Source organism: Lates calcarifer, linkage group LG4, assembly GCF_001640805.2.
Source record: "Lates calcarifer isolate ASB-BC8 linkage group LG4, TLL_Latcal_v3, whole genome shotgun sequence".
NCBI classification, from domain to species: Eukaryota; Metazoa; Chordata; class Actinopteri; family Centropomidae; genus Lates; species Lates calcarifer.
In genome coordinates, this window is record NC_066836.1 from 13,378,750 (window position 1) to 13,396,012 (window position 17,263).

At 42.6% G+C, this 17,263-nt stretch overlaps 1 protein-coding gene across 4 annotated transcripts in view; it reads left to right on the forward strand.

Moving 5' to 3' along the window:
- Positions 1–17,263, forward strand: part of fgf12a (fibroblast growth factor 12a) — a 37,594-nt gene that overhangs the window by 3,969 nt on the left and 16,362 nt on the right. Inside the window, exons 1-3 of one of the 4 annotated variants that reach the window (XM_018676739.2) lie at positions 9,934–11,167; positions 12,657–12,704; positions 15,975–16,085. In XM_018676739.2, the coding sequence (XP_018532255.1) occupies positions 10,972–11,167; positions 12,657–12,704; positions 15,975–16,085 (355 nt within the window). In that variant the 5' untranslated portion in view covers positions 9,934–10,971. Of the gene's footprint in view, positions 1–3,847; positions 4,622–9,933; positions 11,168–12,656; positions 12,705–15,974; positions 16,086–17,263 lie in introns of those variants that run through there. The other 3 variants (XM_018676742.2, XM_018676740.2, XM_018676743.2) reach the window with 3 other exon arrangements.

The window sequence follows — 17,263 nt, forward strand, 5'->3', positions numbered from 1 at the left end:
ATTAGTTTGTTAACAATATATGTTATTCTTAAATTTTCCCTTTAAATGTGACATTAGATGAAACATTTCTCGCAGTGCTAGACAAACTCAGTGCACTGTATACACTGTGTTGTATTTCTGCTTGTTTGAAATACCAGGTCTAAAGTGTCATTTTAATGACTTCTTTCTAGATTTATTATACATTGTTCTGTATGTACTTCGGTGTAATGATGTTTTACTGATGCTTGGTCGTACAGCATGAATTTGCAATGAAAGCATTTGTTGGGCTGAATAGTTTGACGTTAAATGTTCTTGAAATACAGCACCTTTGCGTTATACTGCAGAGCCAAGCACGCAAATTATGTGGAGGAAAAATCTAAAAATACGTTTGTAGTTTCCTTTCAAAGGCATCTGTTTTATTAATAATAACAATAAATATCTACATGATATATTTGAGTTGCAGTTGCATTGGAAAGCTGATATCATCTTACAAGGTGAGCATTTTAACCTCACTTCTGTTGACATATATAGGAAGGTGAAATGAAAGCTGGCTTGTCTAGCAACTTTCCACAGTGTCATCACAGACAGGCCTGAGTTTGCTTAAATGCAGACAGGACACATATTTTTTTCAGTGCGGTGCAGTTACGACATGTGTCGCATGAATGGAGACTGGTCGAGAGTTGTCACATGGGGTTTGACGCCAGGTGAAATATATAATGAGAGGAGGGGGAGTCTTACATCTTAAATCAGTACCTCATATGGTATAGAGGATTCATATAAGGTTTAAGCATTATGAATGTATAGCAGTTACGTATGAAGTTATAACTTAGGCTGAATTATCTCCTAGTGAGAAAGACAGATTGAGCTTTTATTTCTTATTTTGAAAATCTGTACTGTATAGTTATACACTATACGCCTTCCTGAATAAATATGTGATTTTTACTGAAGGTGGATTCTTACAAAATTCATCATGCTACCCTGGTACAGGAAGGAAATTCATTTTTAATTCTGTGTATACCTTATATTTTCCTTTTTCTCACCAAATGCTAGAACAATTTAGACAATTACCCTTGTTACATTCAGTATGGCAACAACTGATTGGATAATGGTACCTGAGAGGGTAGTGTGCTATCTTGTGGTACAGATTGGTATCTATTAGCTTTGGTAATTATTTCAATCGATTCAGTGGAATTTAAACAAATAAACATAGAAAGTCATATTTAGCTCTGACTAATATCTGTATCTGAGGCCCACCTGACTTTGTGTTTGCTATGACTGGTGGCCTTTTCTTCACTTGTAATTGTTGTTTTTCGTCTTCCTGTGATTGTGAAACACTTTGTTTTACGACACTTTTATTTTAGGCAATTGGCAATAATAATACACACGCACTTAATTAATGTAATGTGAAGTTGTTTGGCACCCTTCATGTTCTTTGGCACAAACAGGTTAAAACCAATAAACATTTTGATCAGTGTGATAGAGTTAATCCATGTCAATATGGAACTAAAATACTGTCCTTTTTGCTCATAAATATGTCTTGTAAATTTGGTTTACCTATATTTTATTGTATTGTAGTTCCTCCCTGTGCCCTCTGTGCTAGAGTCCTCTTTTCTTCTCCTTTCCTTCTCCTATTCTCTCTATATGGCTCTCCCTGCATATAGTGGTGATTGGCTCTGCAGTGGGACAGTACAGTGGGAGCTGAATATACAGCACCATTGCTGTATCTGTGACTCTGGGTCTAATGCCAGCTCCCTCCCTCCCACCACCCATTCTCTCTTTACTCCTCTCTGACCTTTCTTATTTGCATGGATGCTGTTGTTGAGGCGTTTTGCTGACCTAAAACGTCCTTTTATGTACACTGTATAGATTATACATCGTCAGGGCATGTTTTCAAGGTGGTTGATGCCAAATAATTTGTTGTCCTTGTGGTGCAAGGTTATGCTGGTGCAAGGAAAGAGGAATGTTGAAAGAAAAAATAATGATAGGATGTAAAAAAAAAAACAAAAAAACAAATACAAAAAAAAAAAAAAAAAAAAAAACCTCCTCAAATGCAGCAGTGAGCAAAATGAATGCTGCAGTAAAGGTTGTGCAGGATGTCTTTGCTCACCACACAGCCTTAAGAACAGTGATGTTATTGCACATAAAACCAAACATCTATGTTTTGTCTTTACTGAATGTGAATACTTAAAGACTAGAATTGATACTTTCACTATCTCTCTCTTCCTCTTTCTGTTACATGGTCAAATCTATCCAGCTTATTTTAAATTGAGTCCTTTATGTTATGGCACCCCCTAGAGTAAAAAGTTGCACATTGTCTTGACTTTAGTCAAGATCTCAGGGCAGTGCTAGTCATCCTGGGCCAAAATGCATTATGAGATCTTGATTCTTGGCTTTTGTATCGTGACTCATAACTAAAATATAATATTTAGAACACATTGAATATAAGTAGATGTTAAATAAGACACAGTTAGTGCTATTTCTAACTCATATTTGTAGCAATTTCTGAGTTGCTCAATCCCAACAGTGGCAATATTCCAAGTGTCTTACTTAGTTTAGCACAAAATAGTTTCCTGTTACAAGTGTTACCTGTGATGCTCCAACACTTCCTAGTCCTAAAAGTGTCCTAAAAATGATGAGCCATACTGTACATGAAACAAATTTGAAAGGGCAACCAATGTTGTGAAAATTAGCAGACATTTGCCTTTCACATGATAACCAAGCACAGTTGTCGTAGATCTCTCATAAGTTGAAGTGCTGATGTGCTTGTTTCTGTTTTGGTTCTATGTTGTCGTTGTTCTTCTTTATGTTACTATCCTTCCTGTTTGACATTTTGTGTTTCTTTGCACTTTGTGCCTTTATATTGAAATGTGAGATTGTGAGTTCTTATTATTCTTTGCGCACCTGCTTAATTACTTACTCAGAAATGTCTGTATTGTAGAGTTATGGCAAAGCACAACCAGGAGTAGTGAAATATTACTAAGTACAATTCTGAACTACTGGAACTCACTGTTTATCCATTGCAATTCAGATGAAAATGCTGTACTTTTTAATTCATTATATTTAGGTTTGGTTACTTGTTATATCCAAAACATATGACTTTGTTTTAAATTTTGTTGTATTGTTCAAGAATACAGAACCCAACAATACATAAAACAGTTAGCTTAACCTTGATCTCCAAAGCTACTTATACATTGATGCATCAGTAATAATAATTTAGTCTGGTGATAAAATCTGAAATACAATGACACTCACAGTGGGCATTTTTTCACAGGAGGTAATTTTACTTTTCATATTTACTGGTACTTTTTATTGATAAGTACATTCTGCTAATAATTCAATACGTACTTTAATTACGTTACCCTTTTAAAGGAGTACTTTTATTTCTAATGGAGTATTTCTACAGTGTGGTATTTCTGCTCAAGTAAGGGATCTGACTCCATCACTGACAACCAGCTATGGCAACTACAGCTTAGCCTCATAACAGAGGACAACATCCTGATCAACTTTATTCACTTAAAGTCATCATACAGAATCACGTGACAATGATTTATGTAAGTCAGTACACGTGCCCTGACGTTGTGTATACACTTGTAGTTCTACGTAAAGTTAATTTAAGGTTTCTTTTCTCTTCCTCCCTGTTAATACGGGTTTGGTGAGCGCACAGCTGCTGCACCGGTCGGACCACTGAGGTGACCACTGTTGACACCTGGGCTTTCATAGCGCAGTGACTGAGCCATAAACTTTCTGGTAGTATCACGCATCGAGAAAACGCCGTCGTCCTTAAATCGGTGGACTGCAGCTGACGTAGGCTCTGCGTTGTCCGCTGGTTTCCCACTGGATCACGGGGGGGAAAAAACAGAGGGGGAAAAAAGAGAAAAACTATTGGTTCTTCGGTTCCAACATCTGTGCAACCAGCGTCGGATCGTGCAGCCCTTGTCGCCTTAACTGTCAGCTCCGCATTACCTCACTCGTGGCCGGCCTGCCACTTTACCCCTGCAGTTCAACTTTGGCGTGCATGCTCCCTCTCCCCCTTCTCTCTCTCTCTCTCTCTCTCTCTTTCTCTCCCTCCCTCTCTCTCCCACAATCTCTCCCTCTCTCTCTCTCTCTCTCTCCCTTCCTCTCTCCTTTCCTGCTATTACGTCCGCTGGTAAAGACGCGGAGACAGGAGAGGTAGGGGGGGGTGGGATGTACAATTAAGAGCACATTGTAACGTCCTTGCGTTGCCTGCCGTGGCGGAAGAGGAGTGTGCCGTGAACGCGAATGACCGACGGTGGACAAGAAGAGGATAGACACACACACACACAGACAGAGACAGGGCTAGAGAAAGAGAGAGGGAGACAGAGAGAGAGAAAGAGAGAGGGGGGGATCACTCAAGATGCCTCGTTTTAGCGTAATTTGTCCTGCAGACTGTGCCCTTCCGGCGTTTTGAGGGCTGCTGTGAGCCTGTAGAGAGAGAGGCTGGCTGGCTACGCTATGCTGCCTGACCCTGCTGTGTTATGATAGCGTTGTCCGATTGTTTGGATTGAGGAAGGCTCCCATCAACCCAAATCAATGAGGATTCTGAGGCCATTCCTTCAGAAAGGAGCGCATATGCTGCAGTGTTTCTGTGGACAACGATCGAAGTCGACCACTATCACCAACGGTGAGAGACAAACATAGCACCATAGCTCTATGGCTACCTTTGCTTTGCATGCTTTCTCTCTTGAGTGATGTAGAGAGGGGGGGTGGGGGGGGTGGGAGAGAGAAAGAGGGGAGATGTGGGGGGTGGGGGGTGGTGGGGAGTGAGGAGGAGGGGATGGGGGGCTAGGGATGGGGGCTGGGGGGGTGGAGGGGGGGGGTGAGTGGTTTCATTGGCCGCTTGAGTGTGTGAGTAACATCTTTCGAGTCTGCAGTGCTCCGAGAGCCTCTCCTTGTGCTCCTCTGTGCATCTGTCCCGAGTTTTTGTTGTGTGCGGTCCTCAGACTGCCGCGGATAGCTGCTGCTGAGCCGCACTACTCCGGAGAGGAGAGGGGAGAAGGGAGAGGGGAGAGGGCTCCGGATACTTTACCAGACCGAGCTATATTTGCAGACGAGCGTGTTCCAGTGCTGCATCTGAAGCGGGCCAAAAAAAATGGACAATGCAGGGATCAAGTCATTAAACTTCAGGGGCCTGGAGAGAGGCAGCCTTCTTCCAGGGCCCCAAACATGAGCAAGTGCGGTTCAACACCACGGATAGCACCACAATAGCAGAAGTAGCCTCAGGGCAGAGGCTCCCAAACTTTTCACATCATGATTTCCCAAAATATATCTCTATTTGAACCCCCAGTTTAATGATATTTAGCCTGCCTGATAGCACAGAGTTAAAACTGCCTCACAGTCTATACTCAGAAATCAGTTGCAACATTAACAGTCCCTCTTTTCTTTGCTGATTTCTGTGAGTATAATTAAACTACCTCTTGTTTTGGGGGCCTCCTCGTTGTCTCTCTAGTACCCTTGGAAGTCCACAAACTCCACAGTGGCGTGCACTGCATTAACACATGTTGTCATCCAGGCACAGAGTTGGTGCATTTTCCCCCTCACCTGTAAATCAAGCATTACTTTAAAAAGTGACTTACTTTTGCTATTTGTCCACTACAGAACGTATACTACTCCTAGTTAATGTGAAGTCTCAATGACACATGCTTTCATGTGCACACTCAACAGTTTTTGGCATTAAGCCTAAGAAGCCTGCCACGTCCTCTAGTCATATCTCGGCAATCCACTGCATTGCTGCTGTTCACTCATAACACAACTACTAAAACATCCCCCGGTGTTTCCAGAGCAAGCCGGAATGCTGTTTTACCGGGAGACAAATGCAACACCCTTCTACTTCCTCCTCCTCGTCACTTGCAGGATCTCCGGTAGTTTCAGCTGGAGCAGCTCTCAAATTCAGGGCAGACAATTAGAAACTCCATTAAGCACAGTTGATTCCTCTGAGGGAGTTGGACCAAAAGCAGCACGCACACTGGGATCTGTAGGACTCGGATGTGAAGCGCCATCAGTCCTCATCCTGCATCTCTGCTCACTGTTGGAGGAACCTTATGACCTCAATCAAAAGTTTATGAGTCAGCTCGTTTGTGTTGACACAAAAGAATGCAAAGCACGAATGCCGTGGATCTAGCTGAAGCTGTTTGATATGAAGCTGTGTCGAGTGAAGGATTTGTTTGTTTGTTTCATGTTCACCAGTTTGCTACTTCTGCCAGTCTCTTTGCTATTTGATTCTGTTTGATTCTGATTCTGAATTGTTGTAGTTCTCTTGTGTCTTTGTTGTCTGTGCAAGACTATAACGTATCATTTGAAAACAGACAAAATATGATGATAACATACTTTCTGGATGTAGAGCAGACACCACCCTGCTCATGGATGATGAAACGGCCAACATTAACTCATATCTGAGCTTGTTGGTCTGTAACATGGCAACAGTTACTTCATAGGCCCTCTGATACTTTAAGATAACTCAAGAATAGTCTCCATGACTGAGCTTATGTCATATGTTCAGCCTCAGTAAATCACTGGTCACTGATCAGACACCTAACTTTGTAGAAGATGAGGCCAGGCTTCCTGCACATCAGTCTCACTGCATCATTCACTGCTCCAGTATACAGTACTTTGGCACCTACAGGATCATGTAAAGCAGGAGGAGTAGAAAGTGTTATGCTCTGCAGATTCAGGCACTTTGCCAAAATTACCTCTGAGGGATTTTCGGTGAAAGATCTTTCTGAGTAGGCTTAAATGTTTGCACCTGCTTTCCTTTGTAGTGTCGGGCTTGCACCTGGCTTATTCCTTTACTGAAGTTAAATACAGTCGTTGGGATGTCTGGACTGTAGGACACTTGTAGGGATCTGTGACATAATAGAGGAACAACTGGTGGCAACCTTGTCCCAGTCAGTGATTATATCCATTTCTTGTAATGTCACCATGATTCTTTATAGTTGTCATTCTGTCCGTCCTCATGTGACTGTTTAATTGATATAATCAAGTTTCATTTAAGTAACTTTTGGGACCACTTTGTGTTTCCTGTTAGGAGACTGTCTTTGTAATATGAGCTTTGACACATTCAGGGAAAGCTGTTGTGCCTGTGGAATAAAACTTTTAGTAGTGCAAATTGCAACACTTTTGTCCCACTTTTGCCAAACACAATTTGTTTACTAGGACTAACTTAACCAGTGTTTATAGTTTTGATCAGCATTTGGTTATATTTCCTCTGCTTGTGTTTATCTTTTGGCATTTTCTGCTTCTTAGCAAAAATGATAGTAAAATTAGCAGCTGAAATTGTTGCTGAACAGCTCTGATTGTTGAAAATAGTCTTTCTTGCAATGTGGGGGATTTTGCCTGTGCCTAAATGTAATTGACAAAAGAATCACTGTTTTATTCATTCATACAACTTTAGCCTTATGCATTAGTATATACCTATTGCACTGTGTTTGTAGTAGAAGTGTGATAATGAGTATCGCTGCCTCTATCCTCTCACATTTCTGCTCTTTGCCTCCTGTCAAGTTGGCAAGCTTGTTTAGCAGACATTACACAGTGATGAAAACTAGTTCCAGCTATTGTGAGTCAACAAATCTGTGAGGTACCTCAAGGACACGCTCAAGTGTCCAACTTCAGGGAATGGAAACATCCACTAGTTTCTGTCTGAGCACCTGTGGTTAATTCTTTCTCCACAAGGGGGCAGCAAGTGTAAAGAAATGACTCTTGGACAACAAGTTACTCCTGTAGTGAGGGCACCAAAGGAGGAGTTGCAGGGGCATTAGGGCTTTGATTCGTTTCTTTCAGTTTTCACAGACATTTGGCCGCTACTGGTTCTTCTTTTACTGATAAAATCTGGTACACAAGAACTAGCACAGTCTGATGAAATAAACACACCAACTGGACACTCATCACATTTGATTCATTTTTACAATACTGAGACATTTTATACCATAAAGACGAATAACAAAGGTGATACACCGAGGAGCAGGAACATTTAAAAAAAAAAAAAATGTTGATCTCACACTGCGTCTTTAAATGAACCAGCCAAACTCCTCAGCGTCAAAATCATTTTAACTGACAATTTAAGTGATTGCAATATACTATCTGCAGTGCATTTCATAGTGGCAGTGTTTTATGGCTTGTGGACGTATCTCTGCTGGAATGAAGTGAACATCAATTGTCTCTGGTAGAAGGAGGAAGCCTAGCAGATCCTCATTAGGGAATACTTTATCTTTTCCTGACAGAGATATATGTCCGTGTCCCTATAGCACTCCACACCGCAGAGTCCCTCCCATTTCTGAGAAAGCTCGCTTCACATTGGAAACCACCAGCAGCTGATTTTTTTTTTCTTAAGAAGTGTATATCACACTCCTGCGTATCCACTGGAATGATGAATGTTATATTGAAGTTGTTATTGATATTTCTTTATGCTGCAGTGACATATTCGTTTCTAGCACTCACAGGGAACTCAATAGGAGTACAAAGCTAGATTAAGGGTTTTGATTCAGACCCTGTGACTACAGCCATCAGTTTCTAACTTCTCTTTTTCCATCTTTTTTCTCTCGGCCTGTCTGTCTGTCTTACTCTGGTAAAAGATTATATCTCCCTCTCTCTTTCTGTCTCTCTCTATCTCTCTTTCACACATAAACACACAGGGACATGCACATGTATAAACACACAAAGGGCCATCCACGGTAGCAGCACTTCATATTCAATACTTTCATCCATTATATCCAAATCTTACGTAAGGAGGGGACAGACTAAAAAAAAAAAAAAAAATCCTCTGTTCTCTCTCCCCCTCTCTCCATCTCTCTCTGGATTCAGTTTGGAGAGGATGTCAAACCGAGTCCCAGAAAAAGCCTCTAAATGTTTCATGCTGTTTCATCACAGGGAAGAGAGGTTTGCTGTGCTCACGTGTTCTTCCTCCCACAGTATGTGTGTATTAGTTTACGATGTGTGTGCTCCCATGTCCATGCAACAACAGACATGAAAACAGAGGCATAGTCACACAAACTCAGACACGTTTTGCACACACACACAGAATTTTGCATTTTTTGGAGCCTTGCATTGATAACCCTGTATTCTGATGGCTTCTGCAATGATGACAGAACTATTTCAGATTGTGCAGAACACTGCTGCAGTGGAAATAAGCAAATGGTGTGCAGATGTGATCTCTGACAGAAACACATGTGCTCTCATCAGGGAGCAGTGAATGGACAGTTTTCTGAGCTTTGGTGTTACATTATTTCTTATGATAAAAAAAAAAAAACTATTGCGCTGTTGTTGGTGATGTCTGGTGTGCCATGTGGTAGTTCATTTTGTTTTTCATGAGTCCTAAGTCATCCATGTGTTGGGTCCACTGTGTACCATTGGTGATTTGTGTTCATACCCTGTGGTCTGAAACCTGTTGCAGGTAATCCTTTTAGTCAGACTTAATATGTTCTTTATGGCATGTGTGGCCAAGGGGCTTTAGAGGCTTTAGAAAATAAAATGCATACTTATTTCTTATAGCTCATGCTTAAGGGACATAAGAATATGTAGTATCAGCCAAAGCTGATTAAGATTTCTCTTTTCATGCACACTGCCTCCTTAACAGTCTAATCTGGGTTTCTTGCTGACCGAGGAGTCCCATTTGAAAACTGCTTTACAGTTTAGGAATTAAAGCGTAATTCGGAGAGACATGCGTGAGATCACCTGCTCCCTTTTAGATGTGCACGTTATCCCAAAGGACTTTTAAAAAAAAATCACGTGCGCGCGCACTCACTTCCCCCTGCATAAACACCCACCCAGCATTTACCCCTTTCCCTTTTTTTTTTGTGTTTTACATACCTTAGATTCACATCTTTTCCTCGTGGATAGATCATCTATCTTTCCCCGTGCAACCCCTGAGAATTCCTAATACGAACCTCAATCACGTATGATTGCGTTAAAAGAGTTGGGGGAGAGAGAGAGTGAGAGAGAGAGAGAGAGAGAGAGAGATGAGGCTATGGACCGCGACCGTTCACTCTCGCTGTCGGCGATGTAACACATCGACAGCATCCATTCATTCTGGACGCACTGGAAATAATGCTTAGGCTACTTTATTATTTGTGCGCTACAACAAAAAGCACTCCTGCGTGCGTTCGCCTCAACTAATTGTTGCTTTTCAGACGGGAATCCCTCCCTGTAGGCTTAAATTACATCTCTGCAGCATCCTTGCAGAGTAGCCTCTGCTGTCGATTCCATTTTTCCTCTCTCTCTCTCTCTTCTCCCGGCTGCATTTTGAGGTGCCATCGACGGAACCGGAGACTGGGCTCAGACATCTGGCGGGGCTTCTGCAAGCAGCATCCTGGACCAGCCGCGGACGGACGGTCTCATTCATCGGAGTGGAGTAGATAATTAGAGAGAAAGAGAGAAAAAAGTTCCCCAGCCACGCACGAGCGTTTCGTGCATGGATTTAGGTTGATGCGAATTATTTTCAAAAGGCGTCAGGGAGCCAGTGTATAGGCAGGCTTGGTGTGCAGATGAGGATTACGAAGTCGTGCTCGTCAGACGCGGCGCTGTTCACCTGGAATACCTGAAGCTCTCTAAATGACACGCAGCTGCATCAACTTATCAACACTGTTGCATGTTTTTTACACGACTTGATATGTCGGCCCCTGTGGCCTAGCCCGCAGATTTATGTTTCAAACAGGCTAAGATCGGTCGCTGTTGATTCGGAGCTCCCGGAGTGCCAGAAACTCGCAGCAGCTGAATTAACACGCCGCGGTCCTCCATCCTCAAGAGGATGCTGCCTGAAGCGCAATGATGCACGGGACTTGGAGGATTTTCTAATCAGGATGACATTCGGTTGAAACCCCCGTGGGCCAAAACACAGAACAAACTCTCTTTTTATTATTATTAATTTTTTTTAAACATTTTATTTTATTTTATTTTTTTAATTATCTTTTGCGGCAAGAAGCTGCATCAAAGATCCGACCTCTGCCGAACTAGACTCTCGGTTTTCAGTCTCGGTTCGGGGAGATGGCCGCGATCGCCAGCTCCCTGATCCGGCAGAAACGCCAGGCGAGGGAGTCGAACAGCGACCGGGTCTCTACTTCGAAACGTCGCCCCAGCCCCAGCAAAGACCCCCGCTCTCTCTGCGAGAGGCATTTCTTGGGGGTCTTCAGCAAAGTCCGCTTCTGCAGTGGCAAGAAAAGACCCGTTCGGCGGCGACCAGGTCAGTGCTGTAGATTCTTTCTTTCTTTCTTATTATTATTATTTTTTTAATTGATGGGTGCTACGTGTGGCGTATGGAAGCGGTTCTCCCCCTCCGCACCCCAACCCCCCCCGCCACTACCCCCCAACACCACCCCGCCCCTCTTCGGAGCAGCAGAGGCATTATACTGCAGTCAAGGGCTCCAATCCGAACCGGAGGAGAAAGGTAGATTTTTCTCCGCGGTGCGAAAAAAAAATCCACCTGTTCCATTAGGTCTTTCTTGTTGTTTGTCGATCCACCACGACCCCCCCCCCCCCCCCCCCCCGCCACACACACACACACCGAAGAGCAGCAGCTTGAATGTATAGGAAATGATCTATATGCTGTGACGTTACCCCCTTCAGCTCATTTATTGTGATAGCCCACTGCTCTGATCAGAATTATCAATTGCCCTGAAACAAAACTGATGCCACTGTATCCCTCCAGTCGAAGCTTGAACAGGTTTTGTTCTAGCAGCTATAATATATTTAAACCTTTGATTTTGCACACTTAATCCCCCCCCCCCCCAGACACACACACACACACACACAACTTGAATACGCTCAAAAACGCTGCTTTAGATTGCCTAATTCAATATTAATGCAGATTGGGGGTACAGAGGGGAGATAAGTTGCACCGCAGTGCACCAAGGCTCTTTTGAGATTAAATGTTTTAATGGTAAATGTTTATTGCAGAGAGAGAGCTTTACTGCAGTGAAGGGAGGTATAGCTTTAGTGATTAAGAGCTACTCTGCCTGTATTGATAGACATAGGCTCTGTGCCTACTACAATCCATAGTATAGTGTCCCCCCCCCCCCCCCCCCCCCCCCCCCACCTTCTTCTTCTCCTGGTTCCGTCCTGGTGCACAGATAACAAGCCAGCGGTGCAAGTCACCCCTCCCCGTATCCAGACAGTTCTGCTGTGTGATGAGCGACAGTCAGGTCCGCTCAAGAGTCCTGCAGACAGACTGATATGAGAAGTGAGACAGGCAGACAGACAGACATCAATTTTTTAAGGCAGAGAGAGGGGAGGACAACAGAGACGGACACTGAGACAGACAGACAGCCAGACAGACTAGATTAAAAACCCTGTCTTCGTGTAGACTCATCAGGCAGACAACCAATCTTGGTGCCAAAACTGCCACAAAATGTCTGAATAGAAACATAAGCAGACAGAGAGACAGACAACAAACCAGTTAGGCCTCCAGACACTGTTGGGCCAGGTAGGTAACTCCTTTCAGCTGACATTACGTGGTCAGACAGAAAGGCAGACAGCTGCGAAGCTCTCAGCAGAGACAGAAAGATGCTGTGTGTCCTCTAATTGATCATCCTTATATTTTCCACTGATGCCTTGCCATATATCTATATATCTCTATATATTTGCATATAAACAGCCAGATAACTCTGGAGAATTTATGAATTCTGCCTGTTTAAAAGCCTGTTGTTTTTCCTTCTATTCCCCCCCTTCGTAAGATGCACCCTCGAAACCTCCACAGGTGTCCCATAAGGGCTGCAGGCTAGGTCAGTAGCTCAGCCTCCATCCGTGTGTGCTGTGTTTTCTTCTCTTCTCGTCTCCACTCCCATCTCGCGCCCATGTTGACTTCCCCCCTCGGCCAGGGAGGGGGGGTTGGGGGTGGGTGGGGAGGGGACAGAGCGGGTGGGAGGGCTGGGGGCTTCAACACCTGTCTGACAGCCGACGACCCTCTCCCTTGCTGATTTCTTCTTTTTCTTTCATCCCTCCTTCTGTGTGGCTTTCTTGGGTTTTTTTTTTTTTTTTTTTTAAAAAGCTTAATTTCTTACCTGTTTTTTTTTTTTCTTTCTCGTAGCTATAAAGCTCTCCTGTAGCCAGTTGTTCGTTGCTCCTCTGTCTCCTTTCCTCTCTTTTGTCTTTGGCTCTGCCTCCTCTCATTTTGTTCCTGCCTCATTCTTTGTCAGTCAATGTCGGGTCAGTCTTTACCCTCGCTCCTCGTTCTATGTCTGTAAATATGTGTTAAGTACTATTGTGTAAGTGTAGTAGAGGTTCTTATTGTAGTGTATATTGGTGTACATGGATATGATGTGTTTCTCCGTGTCAAACACTATATCAGAACAGGTGATCATTCACCATTCCATGGTCATGATGCCATTTGTCGACGTACCTAAATGTTGTCCTTCTGTATTGGTATGAAGTAAATTTATTGACATATTAATGGCCCATACACACACAGGATGATGATCTGTATGTTGCCACTGACATTTTTCAAGCACAAATACATCCTGTGAGCTCTGGAGTTTTATCTGGAAGTCTGCTTACCATACAAGCACACACATGAATACACACACACACACACACACATACATACATACATACACGTGCACACACTCTCTGCCAAATGATTGGAGCTGATGAGCTGTCAGCGATTTGCTCAGGCCCCCACATTGAAAGCTTAATTTATGGAAGGGTAGTTATCACATGTGATTTACTGATGTGTACGCTCCCATGTGTGCTTGCAAAACACATACATACACGCACGCACGCGCACACACCTATGCACATGCAGGGCGCACACATGCTTTCTCCTCACCCTTGCCTGTGATGGATGATGAAGGGCCTGTTGCTGGAATTGATGGCCCCACCCCGGGGATAGGTGAGTTGGGGGAATTGATGGTCAGGCTGATGTACAGCTGAGCCTGAGCAGACGTGAACCCACTCTATCTGGGGGGTCACTATTTAGCCAAGTCTTTCCACAGGCAGTCCTCTCCACACACTTGTCTTCTGTATAATGAAAAAAGAATGTATGCACTGGTAATCTTGAGCAAAGGCTTAACATCTGTTGCTTCTGTTGAAGACAGATCTGGATTTTGGATATTTTCTCATCTTTCCTGATGCCAAGTTTGAAAATGTTTCTTTGTGCCAGATCGTTTTGGGGTGTTTTTTATGTGTCTGGCTGGACGGCACTGAATTGCACGACCTCCACGGCTTGTTATGACCTTGGAGGACAGTCAGACTCGCTCACATTCCTTTATTCCAGTCACATACTGTATATCCTTTGTCAGAACATGTTGTGTGCCTGCAGAGCAAACACTTTCAATCACTTAATGTTTATTTAGGCACATAAAATGAAACTGAGCACCAATTCAGTTGTGACAAAATGCATAATTAGTTTCTTTTGTCAGGCAGAGAATAAACAAAGGATTAGTAATATACAGCATCTGAGTTGCTGTCTGATTTCAACGGAGCTCGCCTCAAAATCTCGGCCATTGCAAATACAGCACATTACTGCTCAGCTATTCACACTAAACCATAAGAAAAACACAGTATATTGTCTTTCTTTTCCTTTCTTTTGCTGTCAAAAATTATTCTCCACTATTTGCTTGTCAAAAGCCACAACCCAAGTCTGGTTTACACTAATGGTGGCATCTGACTATGATTGCCGGTACTGCTTTTACACAAGATCAAAAGACCCACCGGACATGAGACAGACCATGGAGACCACACGTACATTTTCCCTCAGATAAACACACTTAAAAAAGAAAAAGGTAAAATAAAAAAATATGTCACTATTTTTCTTCTGGCATCACCCGAGGCCAAGAGTCTCTCTTTGCCCTGAGCAAATCCTCATTTCCACCTGCTCCCCTGAAGTGTTGAGCAGTTCAAGCAGCACCCTGGCCAGGCGCCAGAAGTCACAGCCTCAAAGTTGGAGGTCAGTTCAGGGTTATTGTAATGAGAAAAACTCCATGAACTTCAGGTCAGTTTCCTTTAGGTCAATAATCCTTCCCACTGAAATCCTTCTGTGTGAACCAGTTGCCTGAAAAAAAGAAGAAAAAAAAAAACTCAGAATCTCTTAGTTAAAGAGAGAGTGAACTCACTTTATATCAATCATAATAACCACGAAACAGCCAGACAGTTGCTTCATACCAAATAAAGAAACCACTGGCATGTCAGTGTGCATTAAAATGTGACTTTAAAAAGGCTTTCCAAATAATGCCAAATCATTTTCCTGTACCAGATTCAGTAAGACATTATGAGAAGGTAACAGCATTCTCATTGATTTCCTGTCATGGTGTTCCCATCATAAAGGCCTTCCAGTCAAACAGTCGTTTACCCTCTTTTTGGGATTATGTGATGCAACAGATGACTCATGACAAACTGTCCATTAAAGTCTTATTGATATTCACCAGCTGGTAAGAGTTAAGGACTCAAGTGTTTCTAGTGCTGTAAGTTTAAGTTGTTTATGTGTGGGCAACTTTGGAGGCCAGACTGTGCCACAAGAATAATACATGTTTTTCCTGAGTATTTAATTGATAATAGATTTGATTAATTTTGTATTTATATTATGCAATTCAAAAACAGTTCTGAAATGATAATTCAACAAATTTAAAATATCACAGGAATACACACCAGTAAATGTTGTTAAAAGCAAGCAATCTAAAGAAACCTTCAATTATATAATAATGATAATTATTATTATTTTGGTGGTACACTCTATCTTCCACAGCCAACTTGTCTTATTTTAATTAACTGAACACTGTATATTTTCTGTATGTGAAACATGTCTTTGTGATAATTTCAACATTTAAAATAGCTTTATAGAAACAGTGTGCAAACACATAGCTGAAGGCACAGGTATTTACTCCTCTGTATGTTTTTATCATGATCATGAGACTGTTATTCTGACATATTCTTGGTGGGGATGGGGCTGTGGCTGGGCCGATGGTTTGTGTGTTATGCGTGTGTGTCGTGTGTCTCTCTCTCTCTCTCTCTGTGTGTGTGTGTGTGTGTGTGTGTGTGTGTGTGTGTGTGTGTTTCAGAGCCGCAGCTGAAAGGCATCGTGACACGACTGTTCAGCCAGCAGGGCTTCTACCTGCAGATGCAGCCGGATGGAACCATCGACGGCAGCAAGGACGAGAACAGCGACAACAGTGAGTGGAGCATTATTGAAGCTACAGCTTCCAGCATAAAACATTTAATGGCAATGAGTCAGTTGGTTATGTAATATTTTACCACATTTTATATGCTGTGCTTTATCATTTTTAATTCTTATATAACATGCCAATTTGCCAGGCTAAAGCACTCCAAAATTTGTTTAAGAAGCCCGCACAGATTTGGATTATCTATACAAAAAATGTACAGTTTTTAAGGGAACTATTCAACAAATTCCACACGGCAGTGTGCCCTCTTTTCTGCATCTGGTTATGCAATTGTATTCATGGATATAAATGTGTCAAAGCCTACTCAAATTGTTTATGTATTCTTAGTCTGTCTCCTCAACAGTATACCTTTCACAGTGACTGAATGCAATATTATGGAGTATCTTGTATGAAAAGATCTATTCCTAAGTAAAATTAATTCTGGTATCCCTGCCAAGGCCTTACTAAGTAAACCATCTCTACTGTGTACACTGCATGATTGTAAGTGTCACATTGTTTTGATTGATTTGACTCTGAAGAGTGTGTGATTATCACAGCCGAAATTTCCTTCCTGGAAAAACCCATCACCTGAAACAACTATAGCCCCACAGCTTCACTTCTTGTACCATGGACCCCTCCCCAAGCCACTTCCTCGCAATATTTCATCAACAATTGACTCTCCATAGTGGACTAGCAGTGGATAGATAGTCTCCAGGGTATAGTCCCCTAAAGTGCTCACAAGCTTTCTGCCCCCATAGGACTAGAAAACAGGAAAATCACTAGTCTGTAGAGAGTCTTCTATATTAAAACATATGGGACTTTGTAACAGTTTCCTAAGGGAAGCAAAGGATCAAGGGAGAGATGTCAGCAGAGAATGGTCGTCAAAGCGATAATGACGACTCTCCCATTGGTCTGGAGTGAAGCCAGACAGGAAACCAATCATGACCTCTCTTTTCTAAAACATCCTGCCAATCTTTAAGGAGGCTGGAGCCAAAGCTGCTCGACCATAGCAGTCATGCGGTGAAAAGAACGGTCTCTCCCTGTCACTGGTCGTTTTATATTTCATGAGGAGATAGATCTTCTCTGAGGACTACTTGTAGCATAAAGGACAAAAAAGGATTAATGCACAAATGGGGGAATATTATAACACCCACATAGTGCTTCTCCCTTTTGTACTGTGAGCACACAGT